At 41.0% G+C, this 24,313-nt stretch overlaps 1 protein-coding gene across 1 annotated transcript in view; it reads left to right on the forward strand.

Annotated features, from left to right (window-relative positions):
* The first annotated feature begins 217 nt into the window (after positions 1–217).
* The window catches only part of LOC121857283 (dystrophin-like), a 173,012-nt gene continuing 148,916 nt past the window's right edge, over positions 218–24,313 (forward strand). Inside the window, exon 1 of the mRNA XM_042353273.1 lies at positions 218–809. Within this exon, the coding sequence (XP_042209207.1) occupies positions 437–809 (373 nt within the window). The 5' untranslated portion in view covers positions 218–436. The remainder of the gene's footprint in view (positions 810–24,313) is intronic.

Raw genomic sequence — 24,313 nt, forward strand, 5'->3', positions numbered from 1 at the left:
TTATATATTAAAAATACGTTTAAAAGTAATACTACTGTTTCTAAAGTAATAATAATAATAATAATAATAATGATGATAATAATATTAATATTAATATTAATATTAATAATAATAACAATAATAATAATAATAATAATAATAATAGATTTTCACATTGAAACAATTATTTGGTAATGTTTACTCTTCACAGCTAAATACAAAACTTAGTGATATTGATATTATATGTTTTCGTTTTCATCATTACTTTGAAATTAACTTGTGATGGAGTGAATTGTTACTAATAATAAGAGGAAAGTTACAAGAGTTTAGTGTCGTGATATACAATAGAAGCGACGATAATTACATGGTGGGGGGCAGGTAGCCAGTCCCACGCGGAGTCCAGGACTCGCCTGACGCGGCAGGACACACCTTAGAGGTCCCTCCCCCTTTCATCACCATGAGTGGTCGACTGCCTAACCTGCAGGACCTCACCCGCCTGTTGACCCAGGGGCGGTTGCCTAGCCCCAGGGCAGACACTACAGCAGGTAGTGGTACCTCGACACACACCAAATCTGGGAGACACACAGGGGAAAGAAATGACTGTGGAGTGGACGCACTCCAGTCAGCACAGTCACCAAAGAGATCACAGCCATCTGCAGGAACGTCCAGTCAGTCCACACAATCTACTTCAAAGACTGTGATGCCAGCCGGTGACCCCAAGAGCGGAGACCTGAAGGAGTTCGTGCATGAGGTGGAGTTCCAGCACAACACCCTACTGGGCAAGATGCAGCTCCTGAGGGAGACATTGGCCAAGCAGCTCGCACCTTCAGGTAAACGTGTTTTTGTGTTTAAATATATTTTATCCAGGTGTTAAGATGTGAAAGTTTCCCAAAATGTGACGCTGAAAGATCTGGGGTTGATTTTATGATTTCTCAGAGTTCAGGAAAATTTATACTCTACTATGATATGTTTTGATGTCCTCTACTGACAATCTTCTTATTAGGGATAGTGTTAATTAGTGTTTATGTAATGTATACACACACACGTCACGTAGGAACACACATAAAGATAGTGCGTGGCCAAGCACAGAAAAAGAGAGCGAGGGAGTGAAAGAGGAAGGGACGAAAATAGACATAGCAGCTCCGGCGCCAACTCTGGACGCACCAACAAATCCAGTTTTTCCTGGGCGTCTGGAACTGTTGCCCACCCACCTCCTAGGGTCCCACCTCCACCCACCACAATAGGTACATAACCCCATGATGAAAATAGACAGAACTGATAAGAGATGGGGAAATAATAATAAGAAGAAGTCAGTCTCATCTTCAATCCCATCATAGGATTTGGCTTTCTGCGTTATAAGTCGTTTCGTTATTGTTGTTGACGCTTTTAAAGAGAGTAATGTTTACACTTATTATATACAGAGGCCACAGCCGCGCTAGGGAACGTTTTGTGGATGTTTGTCATAATGTTGGGTCATTACTATTGTAGCTCTCAGTCTTAGGATTAACTTGGGTTAAGTGAGACAACTATTGAATTGTAACAGTTTATTTAGCCAGAAAAATATAGATACAGAATGGATAATAATAATAATATTAACATGGCTGAGCCAGTTGAGAACCTGAGCTCTCTTTGAGGCACCTGATATATACTATTCATTTATCTCAAGGAAGTATTATGTAACATTTAGTATCATCTGGAATAGTACAATAGCATGGTGGTAATAAGTACATCTCATAGTGTTACCACTGTTATCACTTCAATATTTATTTATTTTATTATTTATTATTTATTTTTATTTATTTATTTATTTTTATATTTATTTATACATACATATACACATACCTATACACATATACACATATATACATATATATATACACATATATACATACACATATATATACATACACATATATACATACATACATATATATATATATATATATATATATATATATATATATATATATATATATATATATATATATATATATATATATATATATATATATATATATATATATATATATATATATATATATATACGTGAAGATGTTGTGTAGGTGAGAGTTGTGTGAGGTAGGTGGGGGGGGGAGGTGCTGACAGAGGTGATAAGGATAACACTAAAGATAACCGGATGTTCAGGAGGTTATGTGGGGTCAGGGCCACGACAGATATCATTGTAGTGAGATAACAGGATCAAGATTACCAAGTGTGATGGTTGGACTGGATGACTTCGCCAGGATAATTACTGTGGTGGTGATGATGATGATGATAGGAAGATGTTTGAGGGAGGAATGCACACAGATAAAACAGGAGGAAGAAGAGGAGGAGGCATAGGAGGAGGAGTAGGAGGTGCAGGAGGAGATGGTGTAGGAGGAGGAGGTGTAGGGGAGGGGGACGAGGTGATATAAGAGAAAGAGGAGGAGGAGGAGGCTAAGGGGAGGAGGAGGGAAGATGGAGGTGAAGTACAAGGGAAGGAGGTGGAGGAGGAGGTGGTGGTGACACTAATAGTGGTCAGCAGAAGAATGAGTGGTGAAGGGCGGGTGGTGTGTTCCCTTGAGTTTTATGCTATGACTAAATGCTCCAAGCTTGGCATAATGCGACCAACGATGCGACATACACTTTAATGGATAATTTTCTCTCCGTTTGTATCATTATTTCCTATTTTCTTTCACCCTATGATTAACCACCCTACCTCTAACCTAACCTAACCTTATCTAATCCTTGTAGTTAGGGTAAAGATACCTAACAAATGATGTGCCGTATAAGATATTGGAAACGCTTGAATGATTATGCACGGTGTTGTGTCGTAAGCCCGCGCCACTCCAGGTATTAATATATACGCATTCAAGACTCAAGCTTTTAATTCAATTTAGTTTAGTAAATAACCACCACTCCTGATCTGACTGGTGGATGTTTATTATTTTTTTTTCAAGTACCACCCTTGTGTAGTTCAGCTTTCTTATTCCACTACATCAACACCACCACCTTAGTTCCTCACAGTCTCTCCTTATTTTCGCATAGATTTGACTTATTTCGTTGTGAAGGTGAAGTCGTTCTTGTCGATTTTATTTTTGATTTCCACAAATTAATCTTGTATCCTCATGTCTGACACCGCAGATGCTTTTGCCACACTGATGGTGACACAGGTCATGATGGTGTTCACTATCAGGAGAGGAAGGCATTGATGTCAGTCACTTGAACTGTAGATTACCTTTACTGATATTCCGGCTGTACATTGCCACTCTCAGCAGAGGAACATCAGCTGTACAAACACTGTTTCGTGAGGCAATGTTTGAATGGGTTCCTTCTGTTCTTGATTGGTGAGGAACATCACCTAGGTGATAATGTTGTAGTCATCATCTTCATGTTTATACCGTAAACTCACTGTTTTCTTTCTCTCACAATATCGACAACCAGGAAATAATTTTCTGCGCAGAACAATTTTATCTTGTCTTTATGTTGTAGCCACTCCTTATGATTGAGTCCCTGGCAGGTGGACTTCATCTCCAGAGTGATTTTGTTATCTGGGTCAGGATGGTATGTGCCTTAGTGGAGTAGCTCTGATGACTTCCCCACACACACACACATGGTAGATACTGAGCGCAGGAGTGTGGTAGTGGTAGTTCTCTATAGCTATTGTTAGTCTCATAGACTGATGTCAGTCATGTGATGGAGAGGAGGCCTGATACACTGAGATTATCCTATTTTTTTAACTTATCTGTCTAGTGGAGTGTGTCTCCTCACTATCATCCGCCACATCAGTCGTAGGTTACTTAGGGTGATGGTCCCTGACGCTGAACAGTGACACACCCAGAGTATAGAACTAGCTGAAACTGTCCCTATAATGGTGGTGTGGTTTCGTATCTGATTTTTTATTTAGATTCGCATGTTCTCGTAATTTTAGAGGACCTTATATGATTATAGGGTCATTATACTCCAACTAGAGCAGGTGAATAGTAATAATGAATAAAACAGGTAGCTAATTAAAAAAAACACAACCTGCGTGAATGTGTATAATTTTTTCAAGAAGGATCAGAAACTGATTTTTTTTATAACTGGACTCTTTTTAGCAGGGTTTTCTTTAAGACATTTTAAACCGGACTCCCTTAAAGCAGACTTACTGAACGGACAACTTTCATAAAACTTTCATTAGGTTTTTTTTTTTTTTACAGAATTTGTTGTATTGAAAAGGAAGTCATGAGGCCTTGGGGACTGATCCTTTACTTCCTCCTTCGTTGACGACATGAGTTTTAACTTTTACAACTTACGACATTTTTATGACTTCTGATTACTGAGGCGACTCCAGCCCTCGTGAATACCCGAGTCGGTGATGATGATGATGATGATGAATACCTGAGTGAACGATGATAAGGATGATGAATACCTGAGTGAACGATGATGATGGTGATGAATACCTGAGTCAGTGATGATGATGAATACCTGAGTCACTGATGATGATGAATACATCATGAATTAATTTGTTCATTCAACCTCTGATCAAAATCTCTTTTTAAAGTTTTTATTTTTTGTGTATTTTTCGACGTAATTTTTTTATTGTCGATTAATTTTAATTGTATTTATTTGTTTAATGGCCTTGTTTATCGCTTTACGACATCATATATAATCTAGTCATGGTTTTGTGTTTGTTTTTTTCACTTTGTTTTTGTAAATTCAAGTTCGTTTTGTTTTCGTCCTCAGTTTTTTGGGTGTTCTTTTGTTGAGCATTTATTCGTTTTTTTGAGGCGACACATTTCTTGGCGTCGTCGTGAATGGGTCTTCAACTCCCGCCTCCATGTTATGATTTTGTGGGGCGTCAGCGGACCGTGAATCCTGCCAGAGTGGAGGAGGTGGAGTTGAGGAGGGGAGGAGGAGAAGGTGAAGGGAGGGGGGTAAGGAGGAGGAAGTGGTTGGAGGGGGAAGGAGGGGGATGTGGTGGGAGGGGGAAGTGGTGGGAGTAAGGAAAGGAGGAGGAGGAAATGGAGAGGGGGAAGGAAAGGAGGTGAAGGGAAGGGGGAAAGTAGGAGGATGAGGTGGATAGAGTGAGGAAAGGAGGACATGGGTTGGGGGAGACATGAAGAGGTGCAAGGAGGTGGTGCTGAGACACGAATATTACCAGAGGAGAGCATCGTCACACACACACACACACACACACACACACACACATACACATACACACACACAATCTGACTCACATAAACACGCCGCACGTATACACACAAACACTCATTCATTCACATACGGATGAATGAAAGGCGATACGATAACTACTGTATACAACTCCCTGTCACCAGTCCACTACCAGGCAGACTGTAGTAAGAGATCCAATGGTGTATGTACCCAGTTATCATATATAAACAGGAAGGTGTAATTTTCACCTACTCTACGAGTTCTTCTCTTTCATCGCTATACTCTGTTAATTCCCCCATGAAATTATATCAGTTTAGATTTCAAATAAGATGAATCTGTTCCATGATATTTAATTGTTTTCCCTGTTGTTGTGAGTTGATTTTGTTTATACGAAGTTAATACGTAATACAAGATTGCACTCGAGGTAGGTGTGTGTGTGTGTGTGTGTGTGTGTGTGTGTGTGTGCGTGTGCGTGTGTGTGTGTGTGTGTGTGTGTGTCAGGAATGAAACATTGTAACTTTCTGTTCTGGCTATAGGCAGACAGAGTTACACACGGCACTGTCCGCTCTACTCAGGTGATCTTGTGAGCGAGAGTACACTTATATATTGGCTATAATAGAAGGATTATTAACTATAAACAAACTACATGGTTTTTAGTGTGTTTGTTGGAGGTGGTGAAGGAAGGCTGGTGATATTTGGGTAGGACAGTCCGTAGGCATGATGGCGGATGATGGTAGACTATTGTAAAGTGTGTGTGTGTGTGTGTGTGTGTGTGTGTGTGTGTGTGTGTGTGTGTGTGTGTGTGTGTGTGTGTGTGTGTGTGTGTGTGTGTGTGTGTGTGTGTGTTGCAAACTTTCCCGGATATGAGAACAAACCACCTGTGTCATGTCCTTATGGCGCAGTATAATATGGCGCGTCATTTTGCATTGTGTGTTTAGGTAGGTGAAAAGCGACGAGTCTGTTTTAAGGAGACTATTGTTCTGTCGCTTTTATTACTTTTCAATGTTATTCTGGATGTTGTGAGAGAGAGGCACAAGGGATAAATTTGATTATCTATTCGTATTTTTTCGGTATATCTTTCTCTTCTATCAACTTTCCCTTTCTCTTTTTCTTTTCTTACTCCTCTCTTTTCCTCCTCCTCCTCTCCTTTATCCCTCCTCCTCTCTCTTTCCTCCCCTCCCTTTCCTCCTACCCCCATCCTCTTCTTCTCTCCTCAAAGATCATGTGGTGAGGGTACTTGGTGTGATGGTGGACGTAACAAGTGCAGTAATTAACAATGGTCGCGGGGAGGAGCACCCTGGACTAGGTCGGGACCGTCATGTTGGCTCCGTCATATTACACTCATTTCGGATTATTATTATTATTATTATTATTATTATTATTATTATTATTATTATTATTATTATTTTTATTTTTATTATTATTATTATTATTATTATTATTATTATTATTATTGTTATTATTATTATTATTGTTATTGTTATTATTATTATTATTATTATTATTATTCCTGAGACAAGGGTACAGGTATTACAGGTGTGTGTTACAGGAGACAAGAGTTCAGGTATTACAAATGCCTTACAAGAGCATAGACTTCAAAATAGTTATAAATCGTGATTAAATTATTTTATTTCTAGAGATAATATTAAATACCCGGCATATGGTAAATTTAATTCTGTATTAGGATTACATATTTCATTTAAATTACATAAATCCTCTGGACATGATACGACTACAGCAAAAGAGATTTCAGGAGGATTATAATACTTGTCATATTTGATTCCATTAATCCTGGGACACCATTAGCCTCCAGGTGTTGATTGATACGAGTACAGGTAAATAAGCTTCACATTAATAACATTACACCTAGGTCATATATTTGTTTAAGCTTTTAATTTGCATACAATAGTAGAAGCACAGATACAGATGCCAGGTATTTCAGAATTACATTACATTCTCATTTAATTGATTGAGAGACATCATAGGTGAGTTACAGGTGTGTCTAACAGCCTTCAGAATGATAGTTTTGAACATTTAATTTAATTTAATATTAAACAAAACGCCATAACAACAGTGCGGATACAGTTACAGATAGATTTCAAAACAATAACAATATGTAAGTATTATGTAATCAGTAGGTCCTCATGTCCTTCCTCATATTGCACACACCGAAGACTAATATTTTCATAATTTAATAGTATATGTTGCTTCAGAAATAACAGTATAAGTACAGATACAAATAGACGTACGGTACAGACACAGGTAAAGAAATTTGAAGGTTATTACAGCACACAAATACTCACCTGGGTAAAGTGTACAGTACGATGTTACCTTCCTCATGTACACTTAATCCAGACTAACCTTAGCGTGTGTGTTACTTATCTTATGTCTACAATATAATATCTCCTTGAGTGATATAGTGTGTGTGTGTGTGTGTGTGTGTGTGTGTGTGTGTGTGAGTACAGTGAGGTGATAAGAGGAGCCCAGTAACAGACAAAGCGTCTCTGTCCCTCTGTTGATACCCGGGAAGAGTCGCGTCCACCATCACACACAACCACCTCCACACCACCACACAGCACTACCACACTACTACCGCACCTACCACCACCTCATTACCATCATGCTCATACCATTATGCATCCACATTACCACACAGCAATACCACACCACACCACCAAGACCACTCTACTCAACTACCACACTTATCACTAGCATATTACCACAATAACACACCACAGTACCACACCACCACCTTACCTTGTCATGCTTTATAAACTTAACTTCAATCACTGCAGCCTTGACCTCTGCCACCTTCTCTCACCCCCTCACCACGCCCCTCACCCCTCACCACGCTCCTCACCTCTCACCTATCTTCTCCTAACTATTTCACCTCTTGCCTCACCCCATCTCCTCTTTCACTCCTAACCTACTTCTTCACTCCTTACCTCCTCCCTCGCCTTCTCCCTCACTCCTCACCCCTCACCACCTCCTTCATCTCTCACCAACTCCCTCACCCCTCAAATATGACACTCAACCACCAATACAGTAATCCCCCCCACGTGGTAAGTGTCATACGAGTGATGCAATAACCTAGTTACGAGCGCCAGTGTCATTTAAAACCACCTTACCGCAGCCGTGTATGACCGTGGTAACATGATGAGCGTGTTTCATAATTACCTCAGACACGAAGTACAAAGAAATTGGATACCCCGATACGTGTGATTTGTGTGTGTGTGTGTGTGTGTGCGTGTGTGTGTGTGTGTGTGTGTGTGTGTGTGTGTTATCTCCAGTGGCTGTACCTGTGTTATGTTTGTGTTTTTCACTACTGAGGTATTTTTATGGTGTTTTTTTTAAGTGTGTATTTTACCTGAAGATTAATTACCCAATGGTTCCTGGCAGGGTTAGGTTAGGTTAGGTTAGGTTAGGTTAGGTTAGGTTAGGTTTGGTTTTGGTTAAGGTGGTTAAGCTTCAGGTGAAATATGCTGCGGCGAAGCTTCAGGTGTTCCGATTATTATTATTATTATTATTATTATTATTATTATTATTATTATTATTATTATTATTATTATTATTGTGTTTTCTTGTTTTAATTGTTGGGTTTAATTGGAAATATTAATACAATGGCTGATTTTATTATAAAGAAACTCCTATGTAAGAGCCTCCTACTGGTGGTGCCTTAGTCTGGGCAGCTGGTGAGGAATGACACCAGCACCCGTCACCCTGGCTCCTCATCCAGCTGATTCACCCGTACCCAACTGAGTGAGCTCCCATCACCACGCCTCCTCCTCCTTGTTCTTCGCTACTGACTCTCACTCTCTTCTTCTCCTCCCCTCCCCTACCCTTCTTCCCTCCTCGCCATTTTCTCGCCACTACCCCATCGTCCTTACCACTCTCGCCAAAATCCTCCTCTCCTCGCCACAACCTTCCACCTCCTCGCCATCACCTGTGCCCTGCCACACTCCTGCTGGGTGTCGGTCACGGAAGAATTTACTACCTGGAGCTTTCTTCCTAATGAGTGACTTTGGAGGTTACAGGAGTCTTGAGAGGGTCTTGTCCCCCCCCCTCCATCCCTTCCCTTCCCTGCCCCTTACCCTCCTTTCTTCCCTCCCATGTCATCCCCTCTTGCCCCCCCCCTCCTTCTTTCCTCCTTCCTCTCCTCCTCCTTCCTCTCCTTCCCACCTTCTCCTCCTTTCCCTCCCCACCACCTCCCCCTCTTCTTCCCCCCACTACCTCCGTGTTTTATTTTTTACTCCCTGTGTGTTATGTCTTGGTCCAAGTGTTTTATTTCTCGTTCCATTATTTAATTTTTCCTTTGTTTTGTTTTATTTTCTGGCTATAGGTTTTTCTTGTTTTATTTATTTATTTATTTGTTTTTTTTTAGTCCCTTGTCTTAGCTCGCGTCTGGATTGTCTCAGAGGAAATCCTTGAGTTACTTAAAAGTGACGTCAGATGTGAACTCTCTCAACACACACACCGCTTCTCCTCCCTTATCTCTGAAGGCAGACTTTCCGTTCCGTGAGTTTGAAAATTGCGAACAAAATAACTCGTACAACCTACTCGTGGAAAGATCACACTTGGTTTATGGATATATAATGTTATTCACCTCACTTGAGTTCAGTAATAAATCTTTTGTGTCGTCACAGTTCAGAGTTATGGTCACTGACAATTGGCTCTGGCACTTCGGGATTATTGGTCGCCTTTACTGTTATCCTTGTTATTCTGTTCACTTGACTCGTCCATCCTCTCGTAATGAACGTAATTTGCTGTATTATTTATTCGTTAAAAGACATACCAGTGGAGATGTTACCAAGCTGGAGATATACCTTAATTAAGCTGAAGATGTTCCTAAGCTGGAGATATGGCCAAGTTTCGTTTCATCGTGCTGCTCGGTATTTCAGGACTTGTATAGGAATGTGTGTTGGTATTGTTTCCATGTGTACAACAGTGGGGTCGGGAGTGGTTGGGTGGCTGGCAGACAACGATAGAAAGAAACCATAACTATATTTCTATTCATTTATTCAAAGCAATTTCCATGAAGTAATCAGTCGGATGCTTCTCACCACAAGAAGGACTTTAATTTACTTTTGTTATGCCAACCAAAGTTACAAGTTGGTTCTTTTAGACGATAAATTGTATGTTTTTGTTAGATGTATCTCAAAGTAGAAAAAAAGTAAATAAGAAACGGAGGGAAGTCGACCGTGTCTCATAATATACTTAGGTGAGGTTAATGTTCGGTATCTCTAGGTGATATAGGTGTAGGTAAGGTAAGAGAGACGTGTACGGGGCAGTGTTCAGGTACCATTAATCATGTTTATCTCGCCTGGTCTCTCTCTCTCTCTCTCTCTCTCTCTCTCTCTCTCTCTCTCTCTCTCTCTCTCTCTCTCCCCTGGGGCTCTTAATGCATGACACAACACCTACTTTCTTATCCAGTCTCTCCTTGTTTTTATTTATGATTTCTTCTTTGTGTTGCTCCACTTTCACCATGATGTGTCGTACTTGACCTGTGATCTGTAATTGTCCACCACCTGATAAGAACACTCGCTTTATTTTATCCTTATGTTTAAAGAAAATAACATATTCAATAAAAACATTTCCCCAGGAGAGAAAAAACTATAAATGCCATAATATTAATTGAAAAAACACACTTAAATTTCAATGGAACAATATGGTACTATCAGCGTATATTTACATGTTTACAAAGATCTTCATACGCAAAAATATATCATAGAGGGATTATAGAAACCTGTGTATAATATCTCTAACTAAAGCTTTACACTGTGAGAGGCTATGAGCCCGGGGCAAAACCTGCTTAAAATACAGCTACGATTGCTCTGAGGTCAAGGTAAAGTGGAAGATGAGGTGAGGGGGGGTGGATGATGGAGTGGATGAAGGGGTAGATGAAAGGGTGGATGAGGGGATGGATGGGGAGTCGCTCGTATTATATTATGGTGGCATGTATGTATGTATGTATATCTGCATGTGTGTATTTTATTATATTATTTTATTTCTTTCCCCGTTTTCCTCTTTGTTACTCTTCCTCTCCTCCTCCTTCTCTTCCTCTTATGTCTGCTAGTCTTCCTCCTCCTCGTCTTTGTCACTTTTTTATTCTGCCTCTCACTCCTCCTCCTGTCTGCCACTTCTCCTCCCCTCCCTCCCTCCCTCGTCTGCTGTTACTTTCTCCTCCTGCTGCCTCCTCCATTATGCGTCTTCCCCCCTCCCTCCATCTCTCTCTCCTCCTCCTCCTCCTGTCTGCTACTCTTCCTCGTTCTGTTTTTGTCTCCTTACCCGCCACCACTCCTCTCCCTCCGTTATCTTCACCTCCACTTCTTCTTTATTTCTTACCATGTTGTTGTTGTTCCATCTTCTGTTCCCCATTCTTCCTTCTCTGTCTATTCTTCCCTTCCTTCCCCTCCTCCTTCTTCTCTTTCTCCTCCTACTCATGTCCTGATTAATATTTCCGTTCCGCTGTTTTCTTCTCCTCAATACACCCATTCCTATACCCCCTCTTCCCTCTCCACCAGTTGCTCCTCCTCCTCCTCCCTCTCCACCAGTTGCTCCTCCCCCTCCCTCTCCACCCTCTCCACCAGTTACTCTACCTCCCTCTCCACCTACTGTTTCTCCCTCTCCACCCACAGGTACTTTTGTTCCTCGTCCTCCCTCCCTCTCCACCTACTTGTACTCACTCCGTCCTGCCTCCCCCTCCATGCTGGGCGTTGGGGTCAGTCATTCACAGGGCGGTGATGGTAGCGGGTGAACTGGGTGGTTGTGTAGTGTGAGAGTGTGTGTGTGTGTGTGGGTCGTTGCTCCTCCTCCTCCTCCGGCTTCTCCTCCTCCACCACCCCAGCACCTCCTCCTCCTCCCTGTTGTGGTAGTCAATTCCTACACCACACAGTCTCCTCGTGGCGGCTGTGCCCTTCACTCCACCACAAACTTGGATTAACATCGTGTGTGTGTGTGTGTGTGGAGTTTACAAGTGTTTAGTGTAGAAAAACGTCGAGGTACTAGTGTTGTGACCAAGAAGTTTCTCTCGGGCATAAACTTGGATTGAAGATATGTCTGTAAAGTGTAAAAAGTGTGTTGGTAGACATTATCCAGAGCACAGAGTTGAGATAGAGAGAATTACACGGCAGTTCATGATAGGAAGTCAAGATTAATAGTGTAAATATCGATTACATTTTTGTCGTTGTGAAGGAAAATCGTATTGGTAGAAATATTCTCGGTTGTGAATGAGAATATCAGTCCACCATACACGTAGATGGATAAAGTATGTGTTTGTGATCAGTACAGGTGTATGTCTCGTGGAATAACAGTCCTGGGTGATAATGTTCGTCAGCCGCAAAAAGTTGGAATACCGGTACAGTAATTTGGTTTTAAGTGCTGTCGTAGGTGAGAAGGTGAGACTATCGTAGACACGGGAATAGTGTTGTGAGAAATAGTGAAATAGTTACAATATACCAGCAACACACCCAATGTTGACCCCAGGCGTGTCTGCAGCTGTGGGGTGAACGTGTTAGTGGCAAGATTGTGGGTAAAAGATTAAAAATAATGAGCAGTGAAATAATAAACAAAACGTGTCAGGTTACAATGTCCTGTGTTCCGTGAAGGAGGAATAATTCAACTCTCAAGAACATGGTAGATTTTTATGTTGCGTCAAAAACTGTGTCCTAGACTGTAAATATTTAGATTACAAGAGGAAAAAATACATCACATCATGTCATCCCATTCAAGAAAACCCATTGCTGCATTGCGGTCAAATCTCGAGGAATTAGAATAGAGTTTATTTAAAAGACACCGAGAAATGTGTGTGTTTGTGCAGTCAAGATAAAGAATGACTCGGTGGATACGAATATGTGGTGGAAAGGATAAGAATAATATGAAACACGATTTTAGCGGGTTGGTGATGCCCCTCCTCTTACCCGGCCAGCAGTAGTGGAGCTCACTGGCCGAGTTACCCCCAGAGCTCAGGCGTCTGTATGTCTGTCTGTTTTTTTTTATTTACAATTAATACCAGTGTTATTGTCATCATTATTACAGGGAGTTAAAGTAGCATATAATTTTTGTATTATTTTTATTAATCTTATTGGCAAAGCTAGTATGAGTATTTCATTATTATTATTATTAGTAGTAGTAGTAATAGTAGTAGTAGTAGTAGTAGTAGTAGTAGTAGCAGCAGTAATAGTCAGGTAGTACGGTTGCTATCAGTGTAATAGGAGATAAGTTACAGGGAGCGTCTTGTTGAAGCCTGAAAAGTTTGACCGCCCAAAAAATAATGACAAATTAGATGACAATAGATCAAAATGATAACCGAGTGATCTGGTCCTACGTGTGAATTGATAAAGACTCAGAAAGACTGTAATTCATTGTTCAATTTTGTTGAGATTGTTCAGAGTGTACAAATGGTGAAACTGCTTTATGCTGCTACGATGATGCCATAGTGAGTAGGTTAGGTTAGGTTAGGTATTGAAAGGTTAAGTATAGTTTAGTTAGGTTATGATAGATTAGGTACCGGTAATGTAAGGTTAGGTTTGTTAACGTTTAAGTACAGTTAGGCTAGATTAGGTACTGTAAGGATAAAATTAGGCTTAACACCAGTTAGGTTGCCGGAATATAGAGCTGTCACCGGTCAAATAAAAATAATAGCCATTTCATCTAATATTGTGCAAGTCAACGAGGCCCTGCAATTGAAGTGATCGTTGGTCTATTGTGAAATAAGTGTGTAATGTGGTCATACTCGAGAGGTCATGCATCCGTGTTGAAGCTGGTGTCTTATGGTCGAGTCTTGGGTGCATAGTGACGAGAGATGACGTCCTCTTAAAAACTGGGAGGTAAAAAAGAAAGTTGTAACAAGGAAATGACTTGTAAATAAGATTGGAACGTGTGTGTGACCTGGAAACGCTGTTTAAACTGTACAAAACGTGTATGTGACCTACAGGTACAGTAGAGATGAGGACTATGTAAACTGTATACAGTATATGTAATCTGGAGAGTGGATTAAACAACTACGTGACCTGGAAATATGATCAAAAGGAGTGTTTAAAGTGAAGAAAAAATAACGTCAGTGTAACCTGGAAATATGAGTTATATGTGTGTGTGTGTGTGTGTGTGTGTGTGTGTGTGTGTGTGTGTGTGTGTGTGTGTGTGGTGTAATCTGGAAACGTGGATTAAATGTGTATGTAATCCGGAAATATAATTTAAACGTGATTAAGATTTGGAAACATGATATAACTGTGATTGTAATCTGGAAACATGATTTATACGTGAATATAAACGTGTAAGTGACTTAGAAAAAGCAATTTAAATTGGTGTGTGATAGAAAACCTGATTGAAGTGAACGCATTTGTGAGTTAGAAAACATGAATTAAACGTGTATGTGACCTGGAAAAATTTAATTTAATCGTGTGTTTAAACCAATATGATTATCAAAGTAATTTAAATGTGTGTGACCTGGAAACATTAATTAAACGTGTGACTAACATATATAACGAGATGAAACATGAAAGTAGCATAGAAAATGGGATTCCTCACAACAGTGACAAAGAAAACGAGATGAGTTGAGGGGCGGCATAGAAAACGAGATGAATTGTGATGGGTGGCATAGAAAACGAGATGACTTGTGAGGGGCGGCATAGAAAACGAGATGACTTGTGAGGGGTGGCATAGAAAACGAGATGAATTGTGAGGGGCGGCATAGAAAACGAGATGAAATGTGATGGGCGGCATAGAAAACGAGATGAATTGTGATGGGCGGCATAGAAAACGAGATGAATTGTGAGAATGACATAGAAAACAAGATATGCATCATGTCAGTGGTAAAGAAAATGAAGTGAAACATGTAAGTGATATATAGAATCTGAGACAAAACACATGGCCGACTTAAAAAAAAATGTGTGATGAATTTATTAGATATTTATAAGTGGGTTAGACTGGCATATAAAAAAACAAATATCTAAAGGGAAGGGAATAAGTTGTTATATTTGTCGACGTAACTGATATATTTGTTTGGTATGCGCTACTGCTCTTCACTCTAACTTGTTTATGAAAGCCTAAAGCTGATAATTTATTGCCAATCGCTATTTAGAAAACTTATAAAGCTATGCCTTAGAAATATGGACCAACTAAAGGGGGGTAATTTAGGCCTATGGGTGATACAGTATTGTTTGAGAGGGAAAAAATTGTGTGGTGTTGTACTTTTGGTTTATAATTTAGAAATTGTTTAAAGAGTTTAATACTTGTGGTTTTATGGGTTTTTTGTCCTTTGAATAATAATAATAATAATAATAATAATAACGCTATTATTATTATTAATACCATTCACCAATTATTGCTATTCTACTTAGACGATTTGGTTATGTTCGGTTAGATTAGATTAGGTTGAATTATCTACCTGGGAATCGTCTAAGTATTTACTATTAAGTATAAAAAAGACTGCAAATATAAATAAAAAATAAACAAGAACTAATGAAAAAATATACAAATATGAATCTACTATAAACCAGATGAGACAGTGTGACATACGAGGCAGAGTTAGTCATGGGGTAAAGCATCGTACTCACGTCAGTCATGAGAGACGAGAGATATCCACGTCACAACGAGGGCTAGACGGCTGACAAAATAACATACCTATAAAAACTGTCTGGGCTCCTTTGTGCGTCGCTTGCCCACGTTACCAAGACCGGGGGACCCTAATGCCAGACGGGGGTGGGGGGGGGGCTACTGCCAGACGGAGGGCCCCTAATGCCAGACGGAGGGCCCCTAATGCCAGACAGAGGGCCCCTAATGCCAGACAGAGGGCCCCTAATGCCAGACGGAGGGCCCCTAATGCCAGACGGAGGGCCCCTACTGCTTGTTATGGTCAAGACTCCAGAGAAGTATTATCCTCTGAGCCACGGTACCTTTGTGCATAACAGGTTGCTGACGCATTCTGACCTCCTTATTGTGTTTTGTTTTACGTCCTTCAGGCCTTCAACTCTCTCATCGTTTAGTCGACCCGTTTGACCTGGATGTGGGGATGTATTTGTTTATTGTCTGTTTTAATTTCGTGTATTTTTTATTTGTTTTTGAATTTTATGATTTTATTAAGGTGTTATTATTATTATTATTATTATTATTATTATTATTATTATTATTATTATTATTATTATTCCAAAAATGTCACGAGGTATGAGAAGAATATTGCCTATTTCTTTATGAGGAATGATTATTTACTGGTGTTCAATATTGGGAGTAGTATGGGAGGAACTGTAGATTCAGAAGATGAATTCCACCTTTGAGTTGTTTCAGGTGACGAGGATTTGTGTTGTACAACGCACCCTAGAGCCTCCCACCCACACATGTCATTTATAGTCGTTGAGTGTAAGTGATGTTGAGGTACGACACAGCGCTATTTGTCTCCAGTGTTGTCAATACGCGCTGTGATGTAAAAGTTCAAGTCGACACAGGGGAAAAAGATGCTTCTTAACAGCTCAATTTGTTGTCAACGTAAAAGGTCTTTTGGATATTTGCAAATTAAGATATTACTGTTTAAGAATGACAACTTGTTCAACCCGGAAAACTACTAATGAGTGCGTTACGTCATAGGTTGTCTTCTGTGTTGAGCTCACACTAGCGGCTCCAGGCGTGTGATAATGTGGGCGTTGTGTGTTGGTGGTGGTGTCAACACTACTCGTGAGGGGAGGTGGTGTGGTAAAACACAGGGTCTTTGGTGGTCCTCTTGAGTGGCTCTCAACCGCTAATCTGTACGACCTTGTTTTGTAACGTAAAACTTTAGATCAATAAACAAAATCGTTATCAGAGATTCCTTAACTTGCGTTGATGTATTAAATCAGAGTCATCGTTGCTAAGGTGTAAGTGATTCAAGTTTAAAGTAAGGAAATGCCGAACTGTTTTATGTTAAAGGTAACTATACAAACCATCCTCAAGAAGTTTCAGGTCAGAACAAATACATAATGCATCAGTAGAGACAGTGATATGTTCTGGATACACACAAGCTGGGCGGGAAAGACCTGGCAGTGTGTTAATGAAAGTGTTGCGAGTGTGGGAGGGGAGGAGGGAGTGTGATGGCAGACACTGTAGCACCACCACCACCAGCTAACTGACTGACTGGCACCCACTCACTACCATCGCCCACCACGCCCACACTATGATAACAACCCTCACAAGAGCAACACATCATCCCTCTTCCCCTCTAGTGCTGTAGACTGACCGACAGAACATCATAATTCACGTTAATGTTGGTTTAAATTATGTTTTCATGGTACACAAAGATGGAGAAAAAATGTAGTCGAATAAATGGCTAGTGTGTCACCTCCTTGACAGTATACGTTCCTCAGCTCACGATCTAAAATTATTTGTTGTTCTCCCTGATGCTTTTAACTCAACAGGAAAATAAAAACAACTCTGACAAATTTTAACCTAATAAAAATTCGAGAGAATGATTACGGACGACGAAAAATAAGGAAGTAATAACGAGAAGAGAAAGATATAATGAGGTTGACGAGGAGTCTGTCCATGTAACCACTTCAAACTTCCAGCCTAAATTATAATCAAAATTCACTCTGTTTACCATTAATGTTGTCAAATAACCAAAAAAACACCATCGTCATATCATCTTAAGTTGGCCTTCCTCCTAGACACGGAAAGAGAGAAATTCGTCCGTGATGATAATGGGGGTGGGAGGAATGTGTGTTTGTGTCCGCTCCCGCTGTATCTGGCCCCATCTTCCCTCCTCCTCGGAGCCTCAGACAGGGTGGAGGCTCAGTATATTACTCACCTCAGTCTCTAGTGTAGTCTCCCCCCCCTCAACACTCAATTCATTTTCTTCCTCTTGTCTTCTTTTTCCATATCTGTATTTTTATTCGTTTCTGTTTTTAAGTATCTCCTTTTTATTGTTATTTAGTTTTACTTTTATAATTGTTTTTGTTTTTATTTGTTTGTTTATTTCCGTCCATTGTTGAGGATTGAGCTCTCTCTCTCTCTCTCTCTCTCTCTCTCTCTCTCTCTCTCTCTCTCTCCTCCTCCTCCAGTACAGCCTCCCCCTCCCCCCAGTCCCTCCAGCCTGCCCTTGAGTGCGGGGAGATAACACGTTGTTGTCATCACGGGTGCCTAGTGAGGAACTGCTACAATGTCATGATTTATATTTATACCCCGACACATGGCAACACTGTGGAGGGTTATTGTGACCTGGTAATATTCGTCGTGTCTGTCTGTCTATGCGTATGTGTGTCTGTCTGTCTGCTGTCCGTTTCTTGTTTTGTTTAGCCATTCGTTCGTCTTTTGTTTTCATCTGTTTATTTATTCGTTCCATTAGCCATATCTTCGTTATTTCATCCTTGTATCTATACTTTCATTACCTTTCGTTAGTTAATCACTGTGGGTCATTCTTTAAGTACTGTCCGTTTTACTGTCATGTTTTATAACCTACGATCTAACCTCACATTAAAGATGCTGACCATGAACACGCAGAGTGGAAGTGGAAGACGAGGAGGAACGTGTGCATACTAATGGAGTCAGTGAGGGCATTTTTGGGGACCGCTGTTTATGAAGTTCTCAGTGAGGTGGCGCCCTTCTTGTCGTTTCCGAGGACATCATTTCTCTCTGGGGTTACAAGAATTTCCTTGTTCCACACACACACACACACACACACACACACACACACACCCCCTCCTTACCGCACTCCTTGTCTTATGGAGTTCTCACACATTACGGCGCTAGATTAAAAATAGTTATGGTAATGGCATATGACTTTCAGTACACCAAAGGAAAATAAATAATAATCAAATAATAATAATGAAAATGATGATAATAGTAATAATAAAATAATAATAATAACAATACTGTAATAATAATAATAATAATAATAATAATAATAACAACTTCAACACGCAGTTAAACACATAAGTGGCGTAAAAAAATGTAGCTGAAAAACAACTCAATTTTGACCATATAATTAACAGAGGAAAAAAATGCCAGAACAAGAGGGAAAATATTACAGCATACGAGGGTAGAGTATAATCCGTAATGACACAGGAGATTAGTATACCTTTGCGTGTATACATAAATTATACATTAGTTGGATTTCCAGAGATATTTGTTTGTTGTCGTATACTTAAAGTCACTTATTTGTTGACATTTAGGTTATAATAAGTAAATATTATCAAAAAGAAAAATTAAAAACTCTGATGTGACTTGGTAACACATAATTAAGTCGAGATGATTACACAAATATGAACATGTTGGTCGAGCTCCGAAAGAGTTGTCCGGGGATTAGTTAGCCCTTGATTGGGACTTGATCAACACACACACACACACACACAACAACAAAAATTGGAAACCACACGTCAGTGAAGTTGTCAAATCCTCCAGTTTCCGTCTCCACCTCCTCCGCCGACTCAAGTCCCTCGGGTTCCTGCACCGAGCTCCTCAGTGTTTACACAACATTCATACTTCCCAAGCTCACCTATGCCTCCCCACCTGGTCTTCCTCCCTAAATGCCACACAACGTAAACACCTAGAAAAAGTGCAAAAGAGGGCATGCAAGATTATTCTCTCCCCTTCCTACTCCACATATCAAGAAGCGCTCAACACACTGACCCTTTCGACTCTCACTGACCATCACCACGACCTCATCTGCAAATTTGGTAAGAAGCTTCTACACCATCCCCGACACCGGCCCCTACTACCACCTGAGATCCCCTGTCCGAGAATTGCTGTTCGACACCACAACCGCATCCAGCCCATACGTGCACGAACTGATCGCTATAAGAACAGCCCAGTCCCAACCATTGTAAAAATTATCAATAACATGTAATAAATCAGTGTATTCACTCCCAGTAAACACTGCTCCCTACACTGTCACTATGTTGAAATGAACTGTATTTTGAGCTGATCCCCATCTAAGTTACTATATGTCTTATATGTGTCACTTATGTCACTTGTATATTATTTGTAATTCGTAACCCATTCCCCAAATATGTAACTGTATATTTTCAGCCTTCTGGCTGCCAAGCTCTTTCAATAAACCGTTATTATTATTATTATTATTTATTACAGCACAATAATAATATATAAAACATCGATATTTCTTTTAGTTTCAGGGTTTATCTAATTATTATTTACTTTTACTTATTACTGATATTTGGGGAAGAGAGGGGGGGGGCGGGAGCTGAGGGTAATTCTGGTGTTGTGTGTTTGAAACTTTATATAATGGCTGTGTTGTTTGCCGCTTCTTCAATCCCTTCAGGACCTGTGTGTGTGTGAGTTCATGAAGACAAAAGAGTATACTGTATCTTTCTGTGAAAATTGTGGGTGTAGGGTCAGGGTAGTGGGTGTAGGGCGAGGGTAGTGGGTGTAGGATGGGGGTAATGGGTGTAGGATGAGGGTAGGGAGTGGGAGGAAAGGGCAAAAGGAAAGAGAACTTATAAAGGGTGTGGTGAGGGGACGGCGGTGAGGAATAAAGGGAAATAATGGATGATTTAGAGGAGGAGGATGGGGGTAGTGGAGAGAGGGAGAAGAGGAGGAGGATTAGAGTAGTAGGAAGAGGGCGAAAGGAGCAGAATAGAAGGAAGAGGCGACGACGACACTGGAGATAGGGTCAAAGGAAGAGGAGCAACAGCAGGAAGAGAAGAAATAATGGTGAAATGTGATAGTGGGTGAGGGGAGGGGGTCTGAGGTGGGGGATGTCGGGGGGAGGAGGAAGGAGAGGGGGAGTGTTGCGTGATGGTCCGGGCTAGACAAACTCGGTGTATTGAAGGAGTGGTTCCTATGGTGTGTGGGCGGTGACGTGAAGGTGACACAGTTCATTCAATTCGTAAATCAGAGGTATAGGCTTTAACATTGTTGTCAGTGTGTGTGAGAGAGAGAGGATGTGACAAATCCGCGTGTGAGAATGCGTGTGTTGAGTGAGGAACACGCAGACTGAGATTGTGATGTAACAGAGTGTAAGGAGGTGCTGACACTAAGACGTTGTATCGTGTTTGGACGGTGTGTGTGTGTGTGTGTGTGTGTGTGTGTGTGTGTGTCGGCGGGCAGGTTGTGTAAGTATGGTATATGTGTAAAAGAACGGACATTATGTGTGGGGCGTGTTGTGTCGCATGTAAGTGTTGTATATATTGGTATGTGTATGTGGGGGGCTATGGTATGGTGTATATACAATAGGTGGTTGTGGTGCGTGGGTGGGCTTTGTGTGTGTGTGTATAAATGGATAGTGAAGGTGGGCGTGAAGTGATGGTGGGTTGTTGGATGTAGGTGGATAGAGATGGTGAGTTGGTGGATAGGGGGTGGTTGGTGGATGTAGATGGATATGAAGGGTGGATTGGAAGATGTAGGTTGATAAAGAGGGTGGATAGTTGGATTTAGGTGGATAGTTGGATTTAGGTGGATAGTTGGATTTAGGTGGATAGGGAGAGTGGATTGGTGGATGAACAACCTCTACAAAGATCACCACCGCAATGAACAACTATCCCAGAGCTTTGCGTCGCCAGTAATTGTGGGAATGACTTTAAATGAGACATTAGGGCGTTTTTACCGGTGAGTGAACATGGTTGACGCCAGACCCATCATAACACACACACACACACACACACACACACACACACACACCATCTCTAAGTTTGTTTGCTTAAAGAAGAGGTTTATATTCACGGTCTTGGATACCTGTATTGTATATATAATTCAATAGGTGATTAGGTGATTAATTTCATCATCAAACAGAAGAAAGTTGGAACCTGTGTTTTTTATGTTCGTTTGGTTATGTTTTGTTGTGTTTTATCTTGAATAGCTTTGGGTTTAGACTTAATAATTGAGTCTTGAACCTATGAATGAAGATTTGTGGGAAACACGAGAAGAAAAATGACCGTTACATTTTGATAGAAGTGTGTGTCGAGGAACACAAGTTTTAAATCTTGTTCTACTTCACAAGTGAAATTGAATACTCTCAAAATCAATTCTATACGTGACTAGTTTATAAAATATTAATATTAGATCTTCTTTGAAAATATGGACTTCTATGAGTGTATGGAACCTTTTTCAGATATTTCTAACTCGAATTAATCCTTTAATATTCGTTCGATAATTATATTCGTGGTACCTTTGAGAGGCACGTGTGTGAAGGACCACACCTGCACACGGGCCAACGGTACCAATATTTTCAGCAGAATTGTTTGTTTTTGTTTGTATTTTATCACAAAGTTACTGGACTGTCTTTGATTTATTTCTCTTGTTAAATTTACAGTGGGAAGTTAACGAGGTTGTCAATGAACATAATTTTATCAGATGGTGAGACAATTGGTCGTTGTGTACAGTCTTGGGGAGGTGATGTAACAGTCCTGGTGTATGGAGCTCTCTCTACATACTTGCTAGTCAGTGTTATCACGTATTATTTCTCTCATGTTACATATAGTTCTCTTCAGCTTATCCATCAGTTTCATGTAGTAAGAATTTTGAGATATTTTACTATGATTTATATTTCTTTGCCTAAGGATTTAAGTCGAGTAATATGTATTTTGATGTAAAAAAATCTCTGTTAATTAGCCAAAATGGTGATGCTCTCCCTGATGATGATGATGATGATGATGATGATGATGATGATGGGGAGGAGGAGGAGGAGGAGGCAGATGATGATGATGATGATGATGATGATGATGATGATGATGGGGAGGAGGAGGAGGGAGGAGGAGAGGCAGATGGTGATGATGATGATGATGATGAGGGTGATGATGATGATGATGATGGGGAGGAGGAGGAGGAGGAGGCAAATGATGATGATGAGGATGATAAATATATATCTTTGAAACTTTAGAAAGAAGAGTGATAAAGATGGTAATCACAACCTTAGTTTATATATACTGTACAGAAGGGAGGAGAAACATGTATAGAGAGGGAGGGAGAGAGGGTGTGAAGAGGGAGGGAGGAAGGGAGAACAAAGCAAGCAGGAGATAGAGGCGATTATGATAATTTGTCACAAACACTCTCTTAACTTGGTCTTCCTCCTACCCTCCCTCTTCACGTCCCCCTACCCTCCCTCTTCACGTCCCCCTACCCTCTTCCGTCCTCCTGCCCTCCCTCTTCCGTCCCCTGCCTCCTCTTCCCGTCCCCCTGCCCATCCTCTGCGTCCCACCTCCCCTCTTCACTACCACCCTCCACATGTACTAAGGAGGTGAGGGTGGGGGGGGGGAGGGAAACATAGGGGTATCGTGGGGTACTGGGTATAGAGGGAGTGATTAAGTCATCATCTTAATCACTAATAGTTGACATACAGGAGAGGTTGGGGCAGTAGGGATGGGGGTGCAAGGGATGGGAGGGGGAATGGGAAGACCGGGAGAGGGGAGGGAGGTGTAGGAGAGGAAGGATGGAGGAGTTTAAGGGGGGCATGGGGGGAGAGAGAGAGAGAGAGGGGAGATCATTATTTTTAGCTTAGCAAGTGGCAGGCGGGGGATAGAGAGACACCAGCAGGGCCATTGAGGGTGACGCTGCCCCGACGTCCTGTAGAGAAAGAACCTTAACACGAGGATGTTATAGGATGCTAAAATATATCCCTACGTACACGAGGAAGGATTGTTGTGGTTGTATTTACCAGAGCTACATCGACCGGAGTATTTAAGCGTCCGGTGATAGAGTCTTTGCGTCGACAACAGATAGAGAGTTTTAAGCCTCAAAAAATGCTATATTATGGGATGGGGGAGGTGGGGAACGTGAGGAAGGAGGTAGTGGGTGGGTAGGGAGGGGGGACGTGAGGAAGGGAGGGGAGGGAGCAGTAAGAAGAAGGGAGATGGAAGTTAAGAAAAAAGAGGGAAAGATGAGAACGGAGGTGGGGAGGAGGGGTGGGGAGGAGAGTTATAGAGTGGTGAGGAGAAAGATGACCGCCTGGGGAGGAAACATGAAGAAGGGTAAGATAAGGAGGGGGAGCTTAATACATGAAGGAGTGATAAGTATGAGGAAGGGTGGAAGAAATGAGGAGGGGAGGTAAATACGAGAAGGAGAGAGGGAAAATGAGGACGAGAGGGGAGAGGAGGGGAAATGAGGACGAGAGGGAGGGAGAGGAAGGGGAGGGGAGGAGTGAGGGAGAGGTAAGAATTATGATAGATGAGGCGGGACACAGACGTTGGCCAGCCATGTAAAAATTATAAATAACACATTTTTAAAACAAGACCTCCACGAATTAGGAACCTTACCTCTATTGTACCTGGACAATACACTAATTACTCTC

Source organism: Homarus americanus, unplaced genomic scaffold, assembly GCF_018991925.1.
Source record: "Homarus americanus isolate GMGI-L3 unplaced genomic scaffold, GMGI_Hamer_2.0 scaffold20465, whole genome shotgun sequence".
Classification (NCBI taxonomy): Eukaryota; Metazoa; Arthropoda; class Malacostraca; order Decapoda; family Nephropidae; genus Homarus; species Homarus americanus.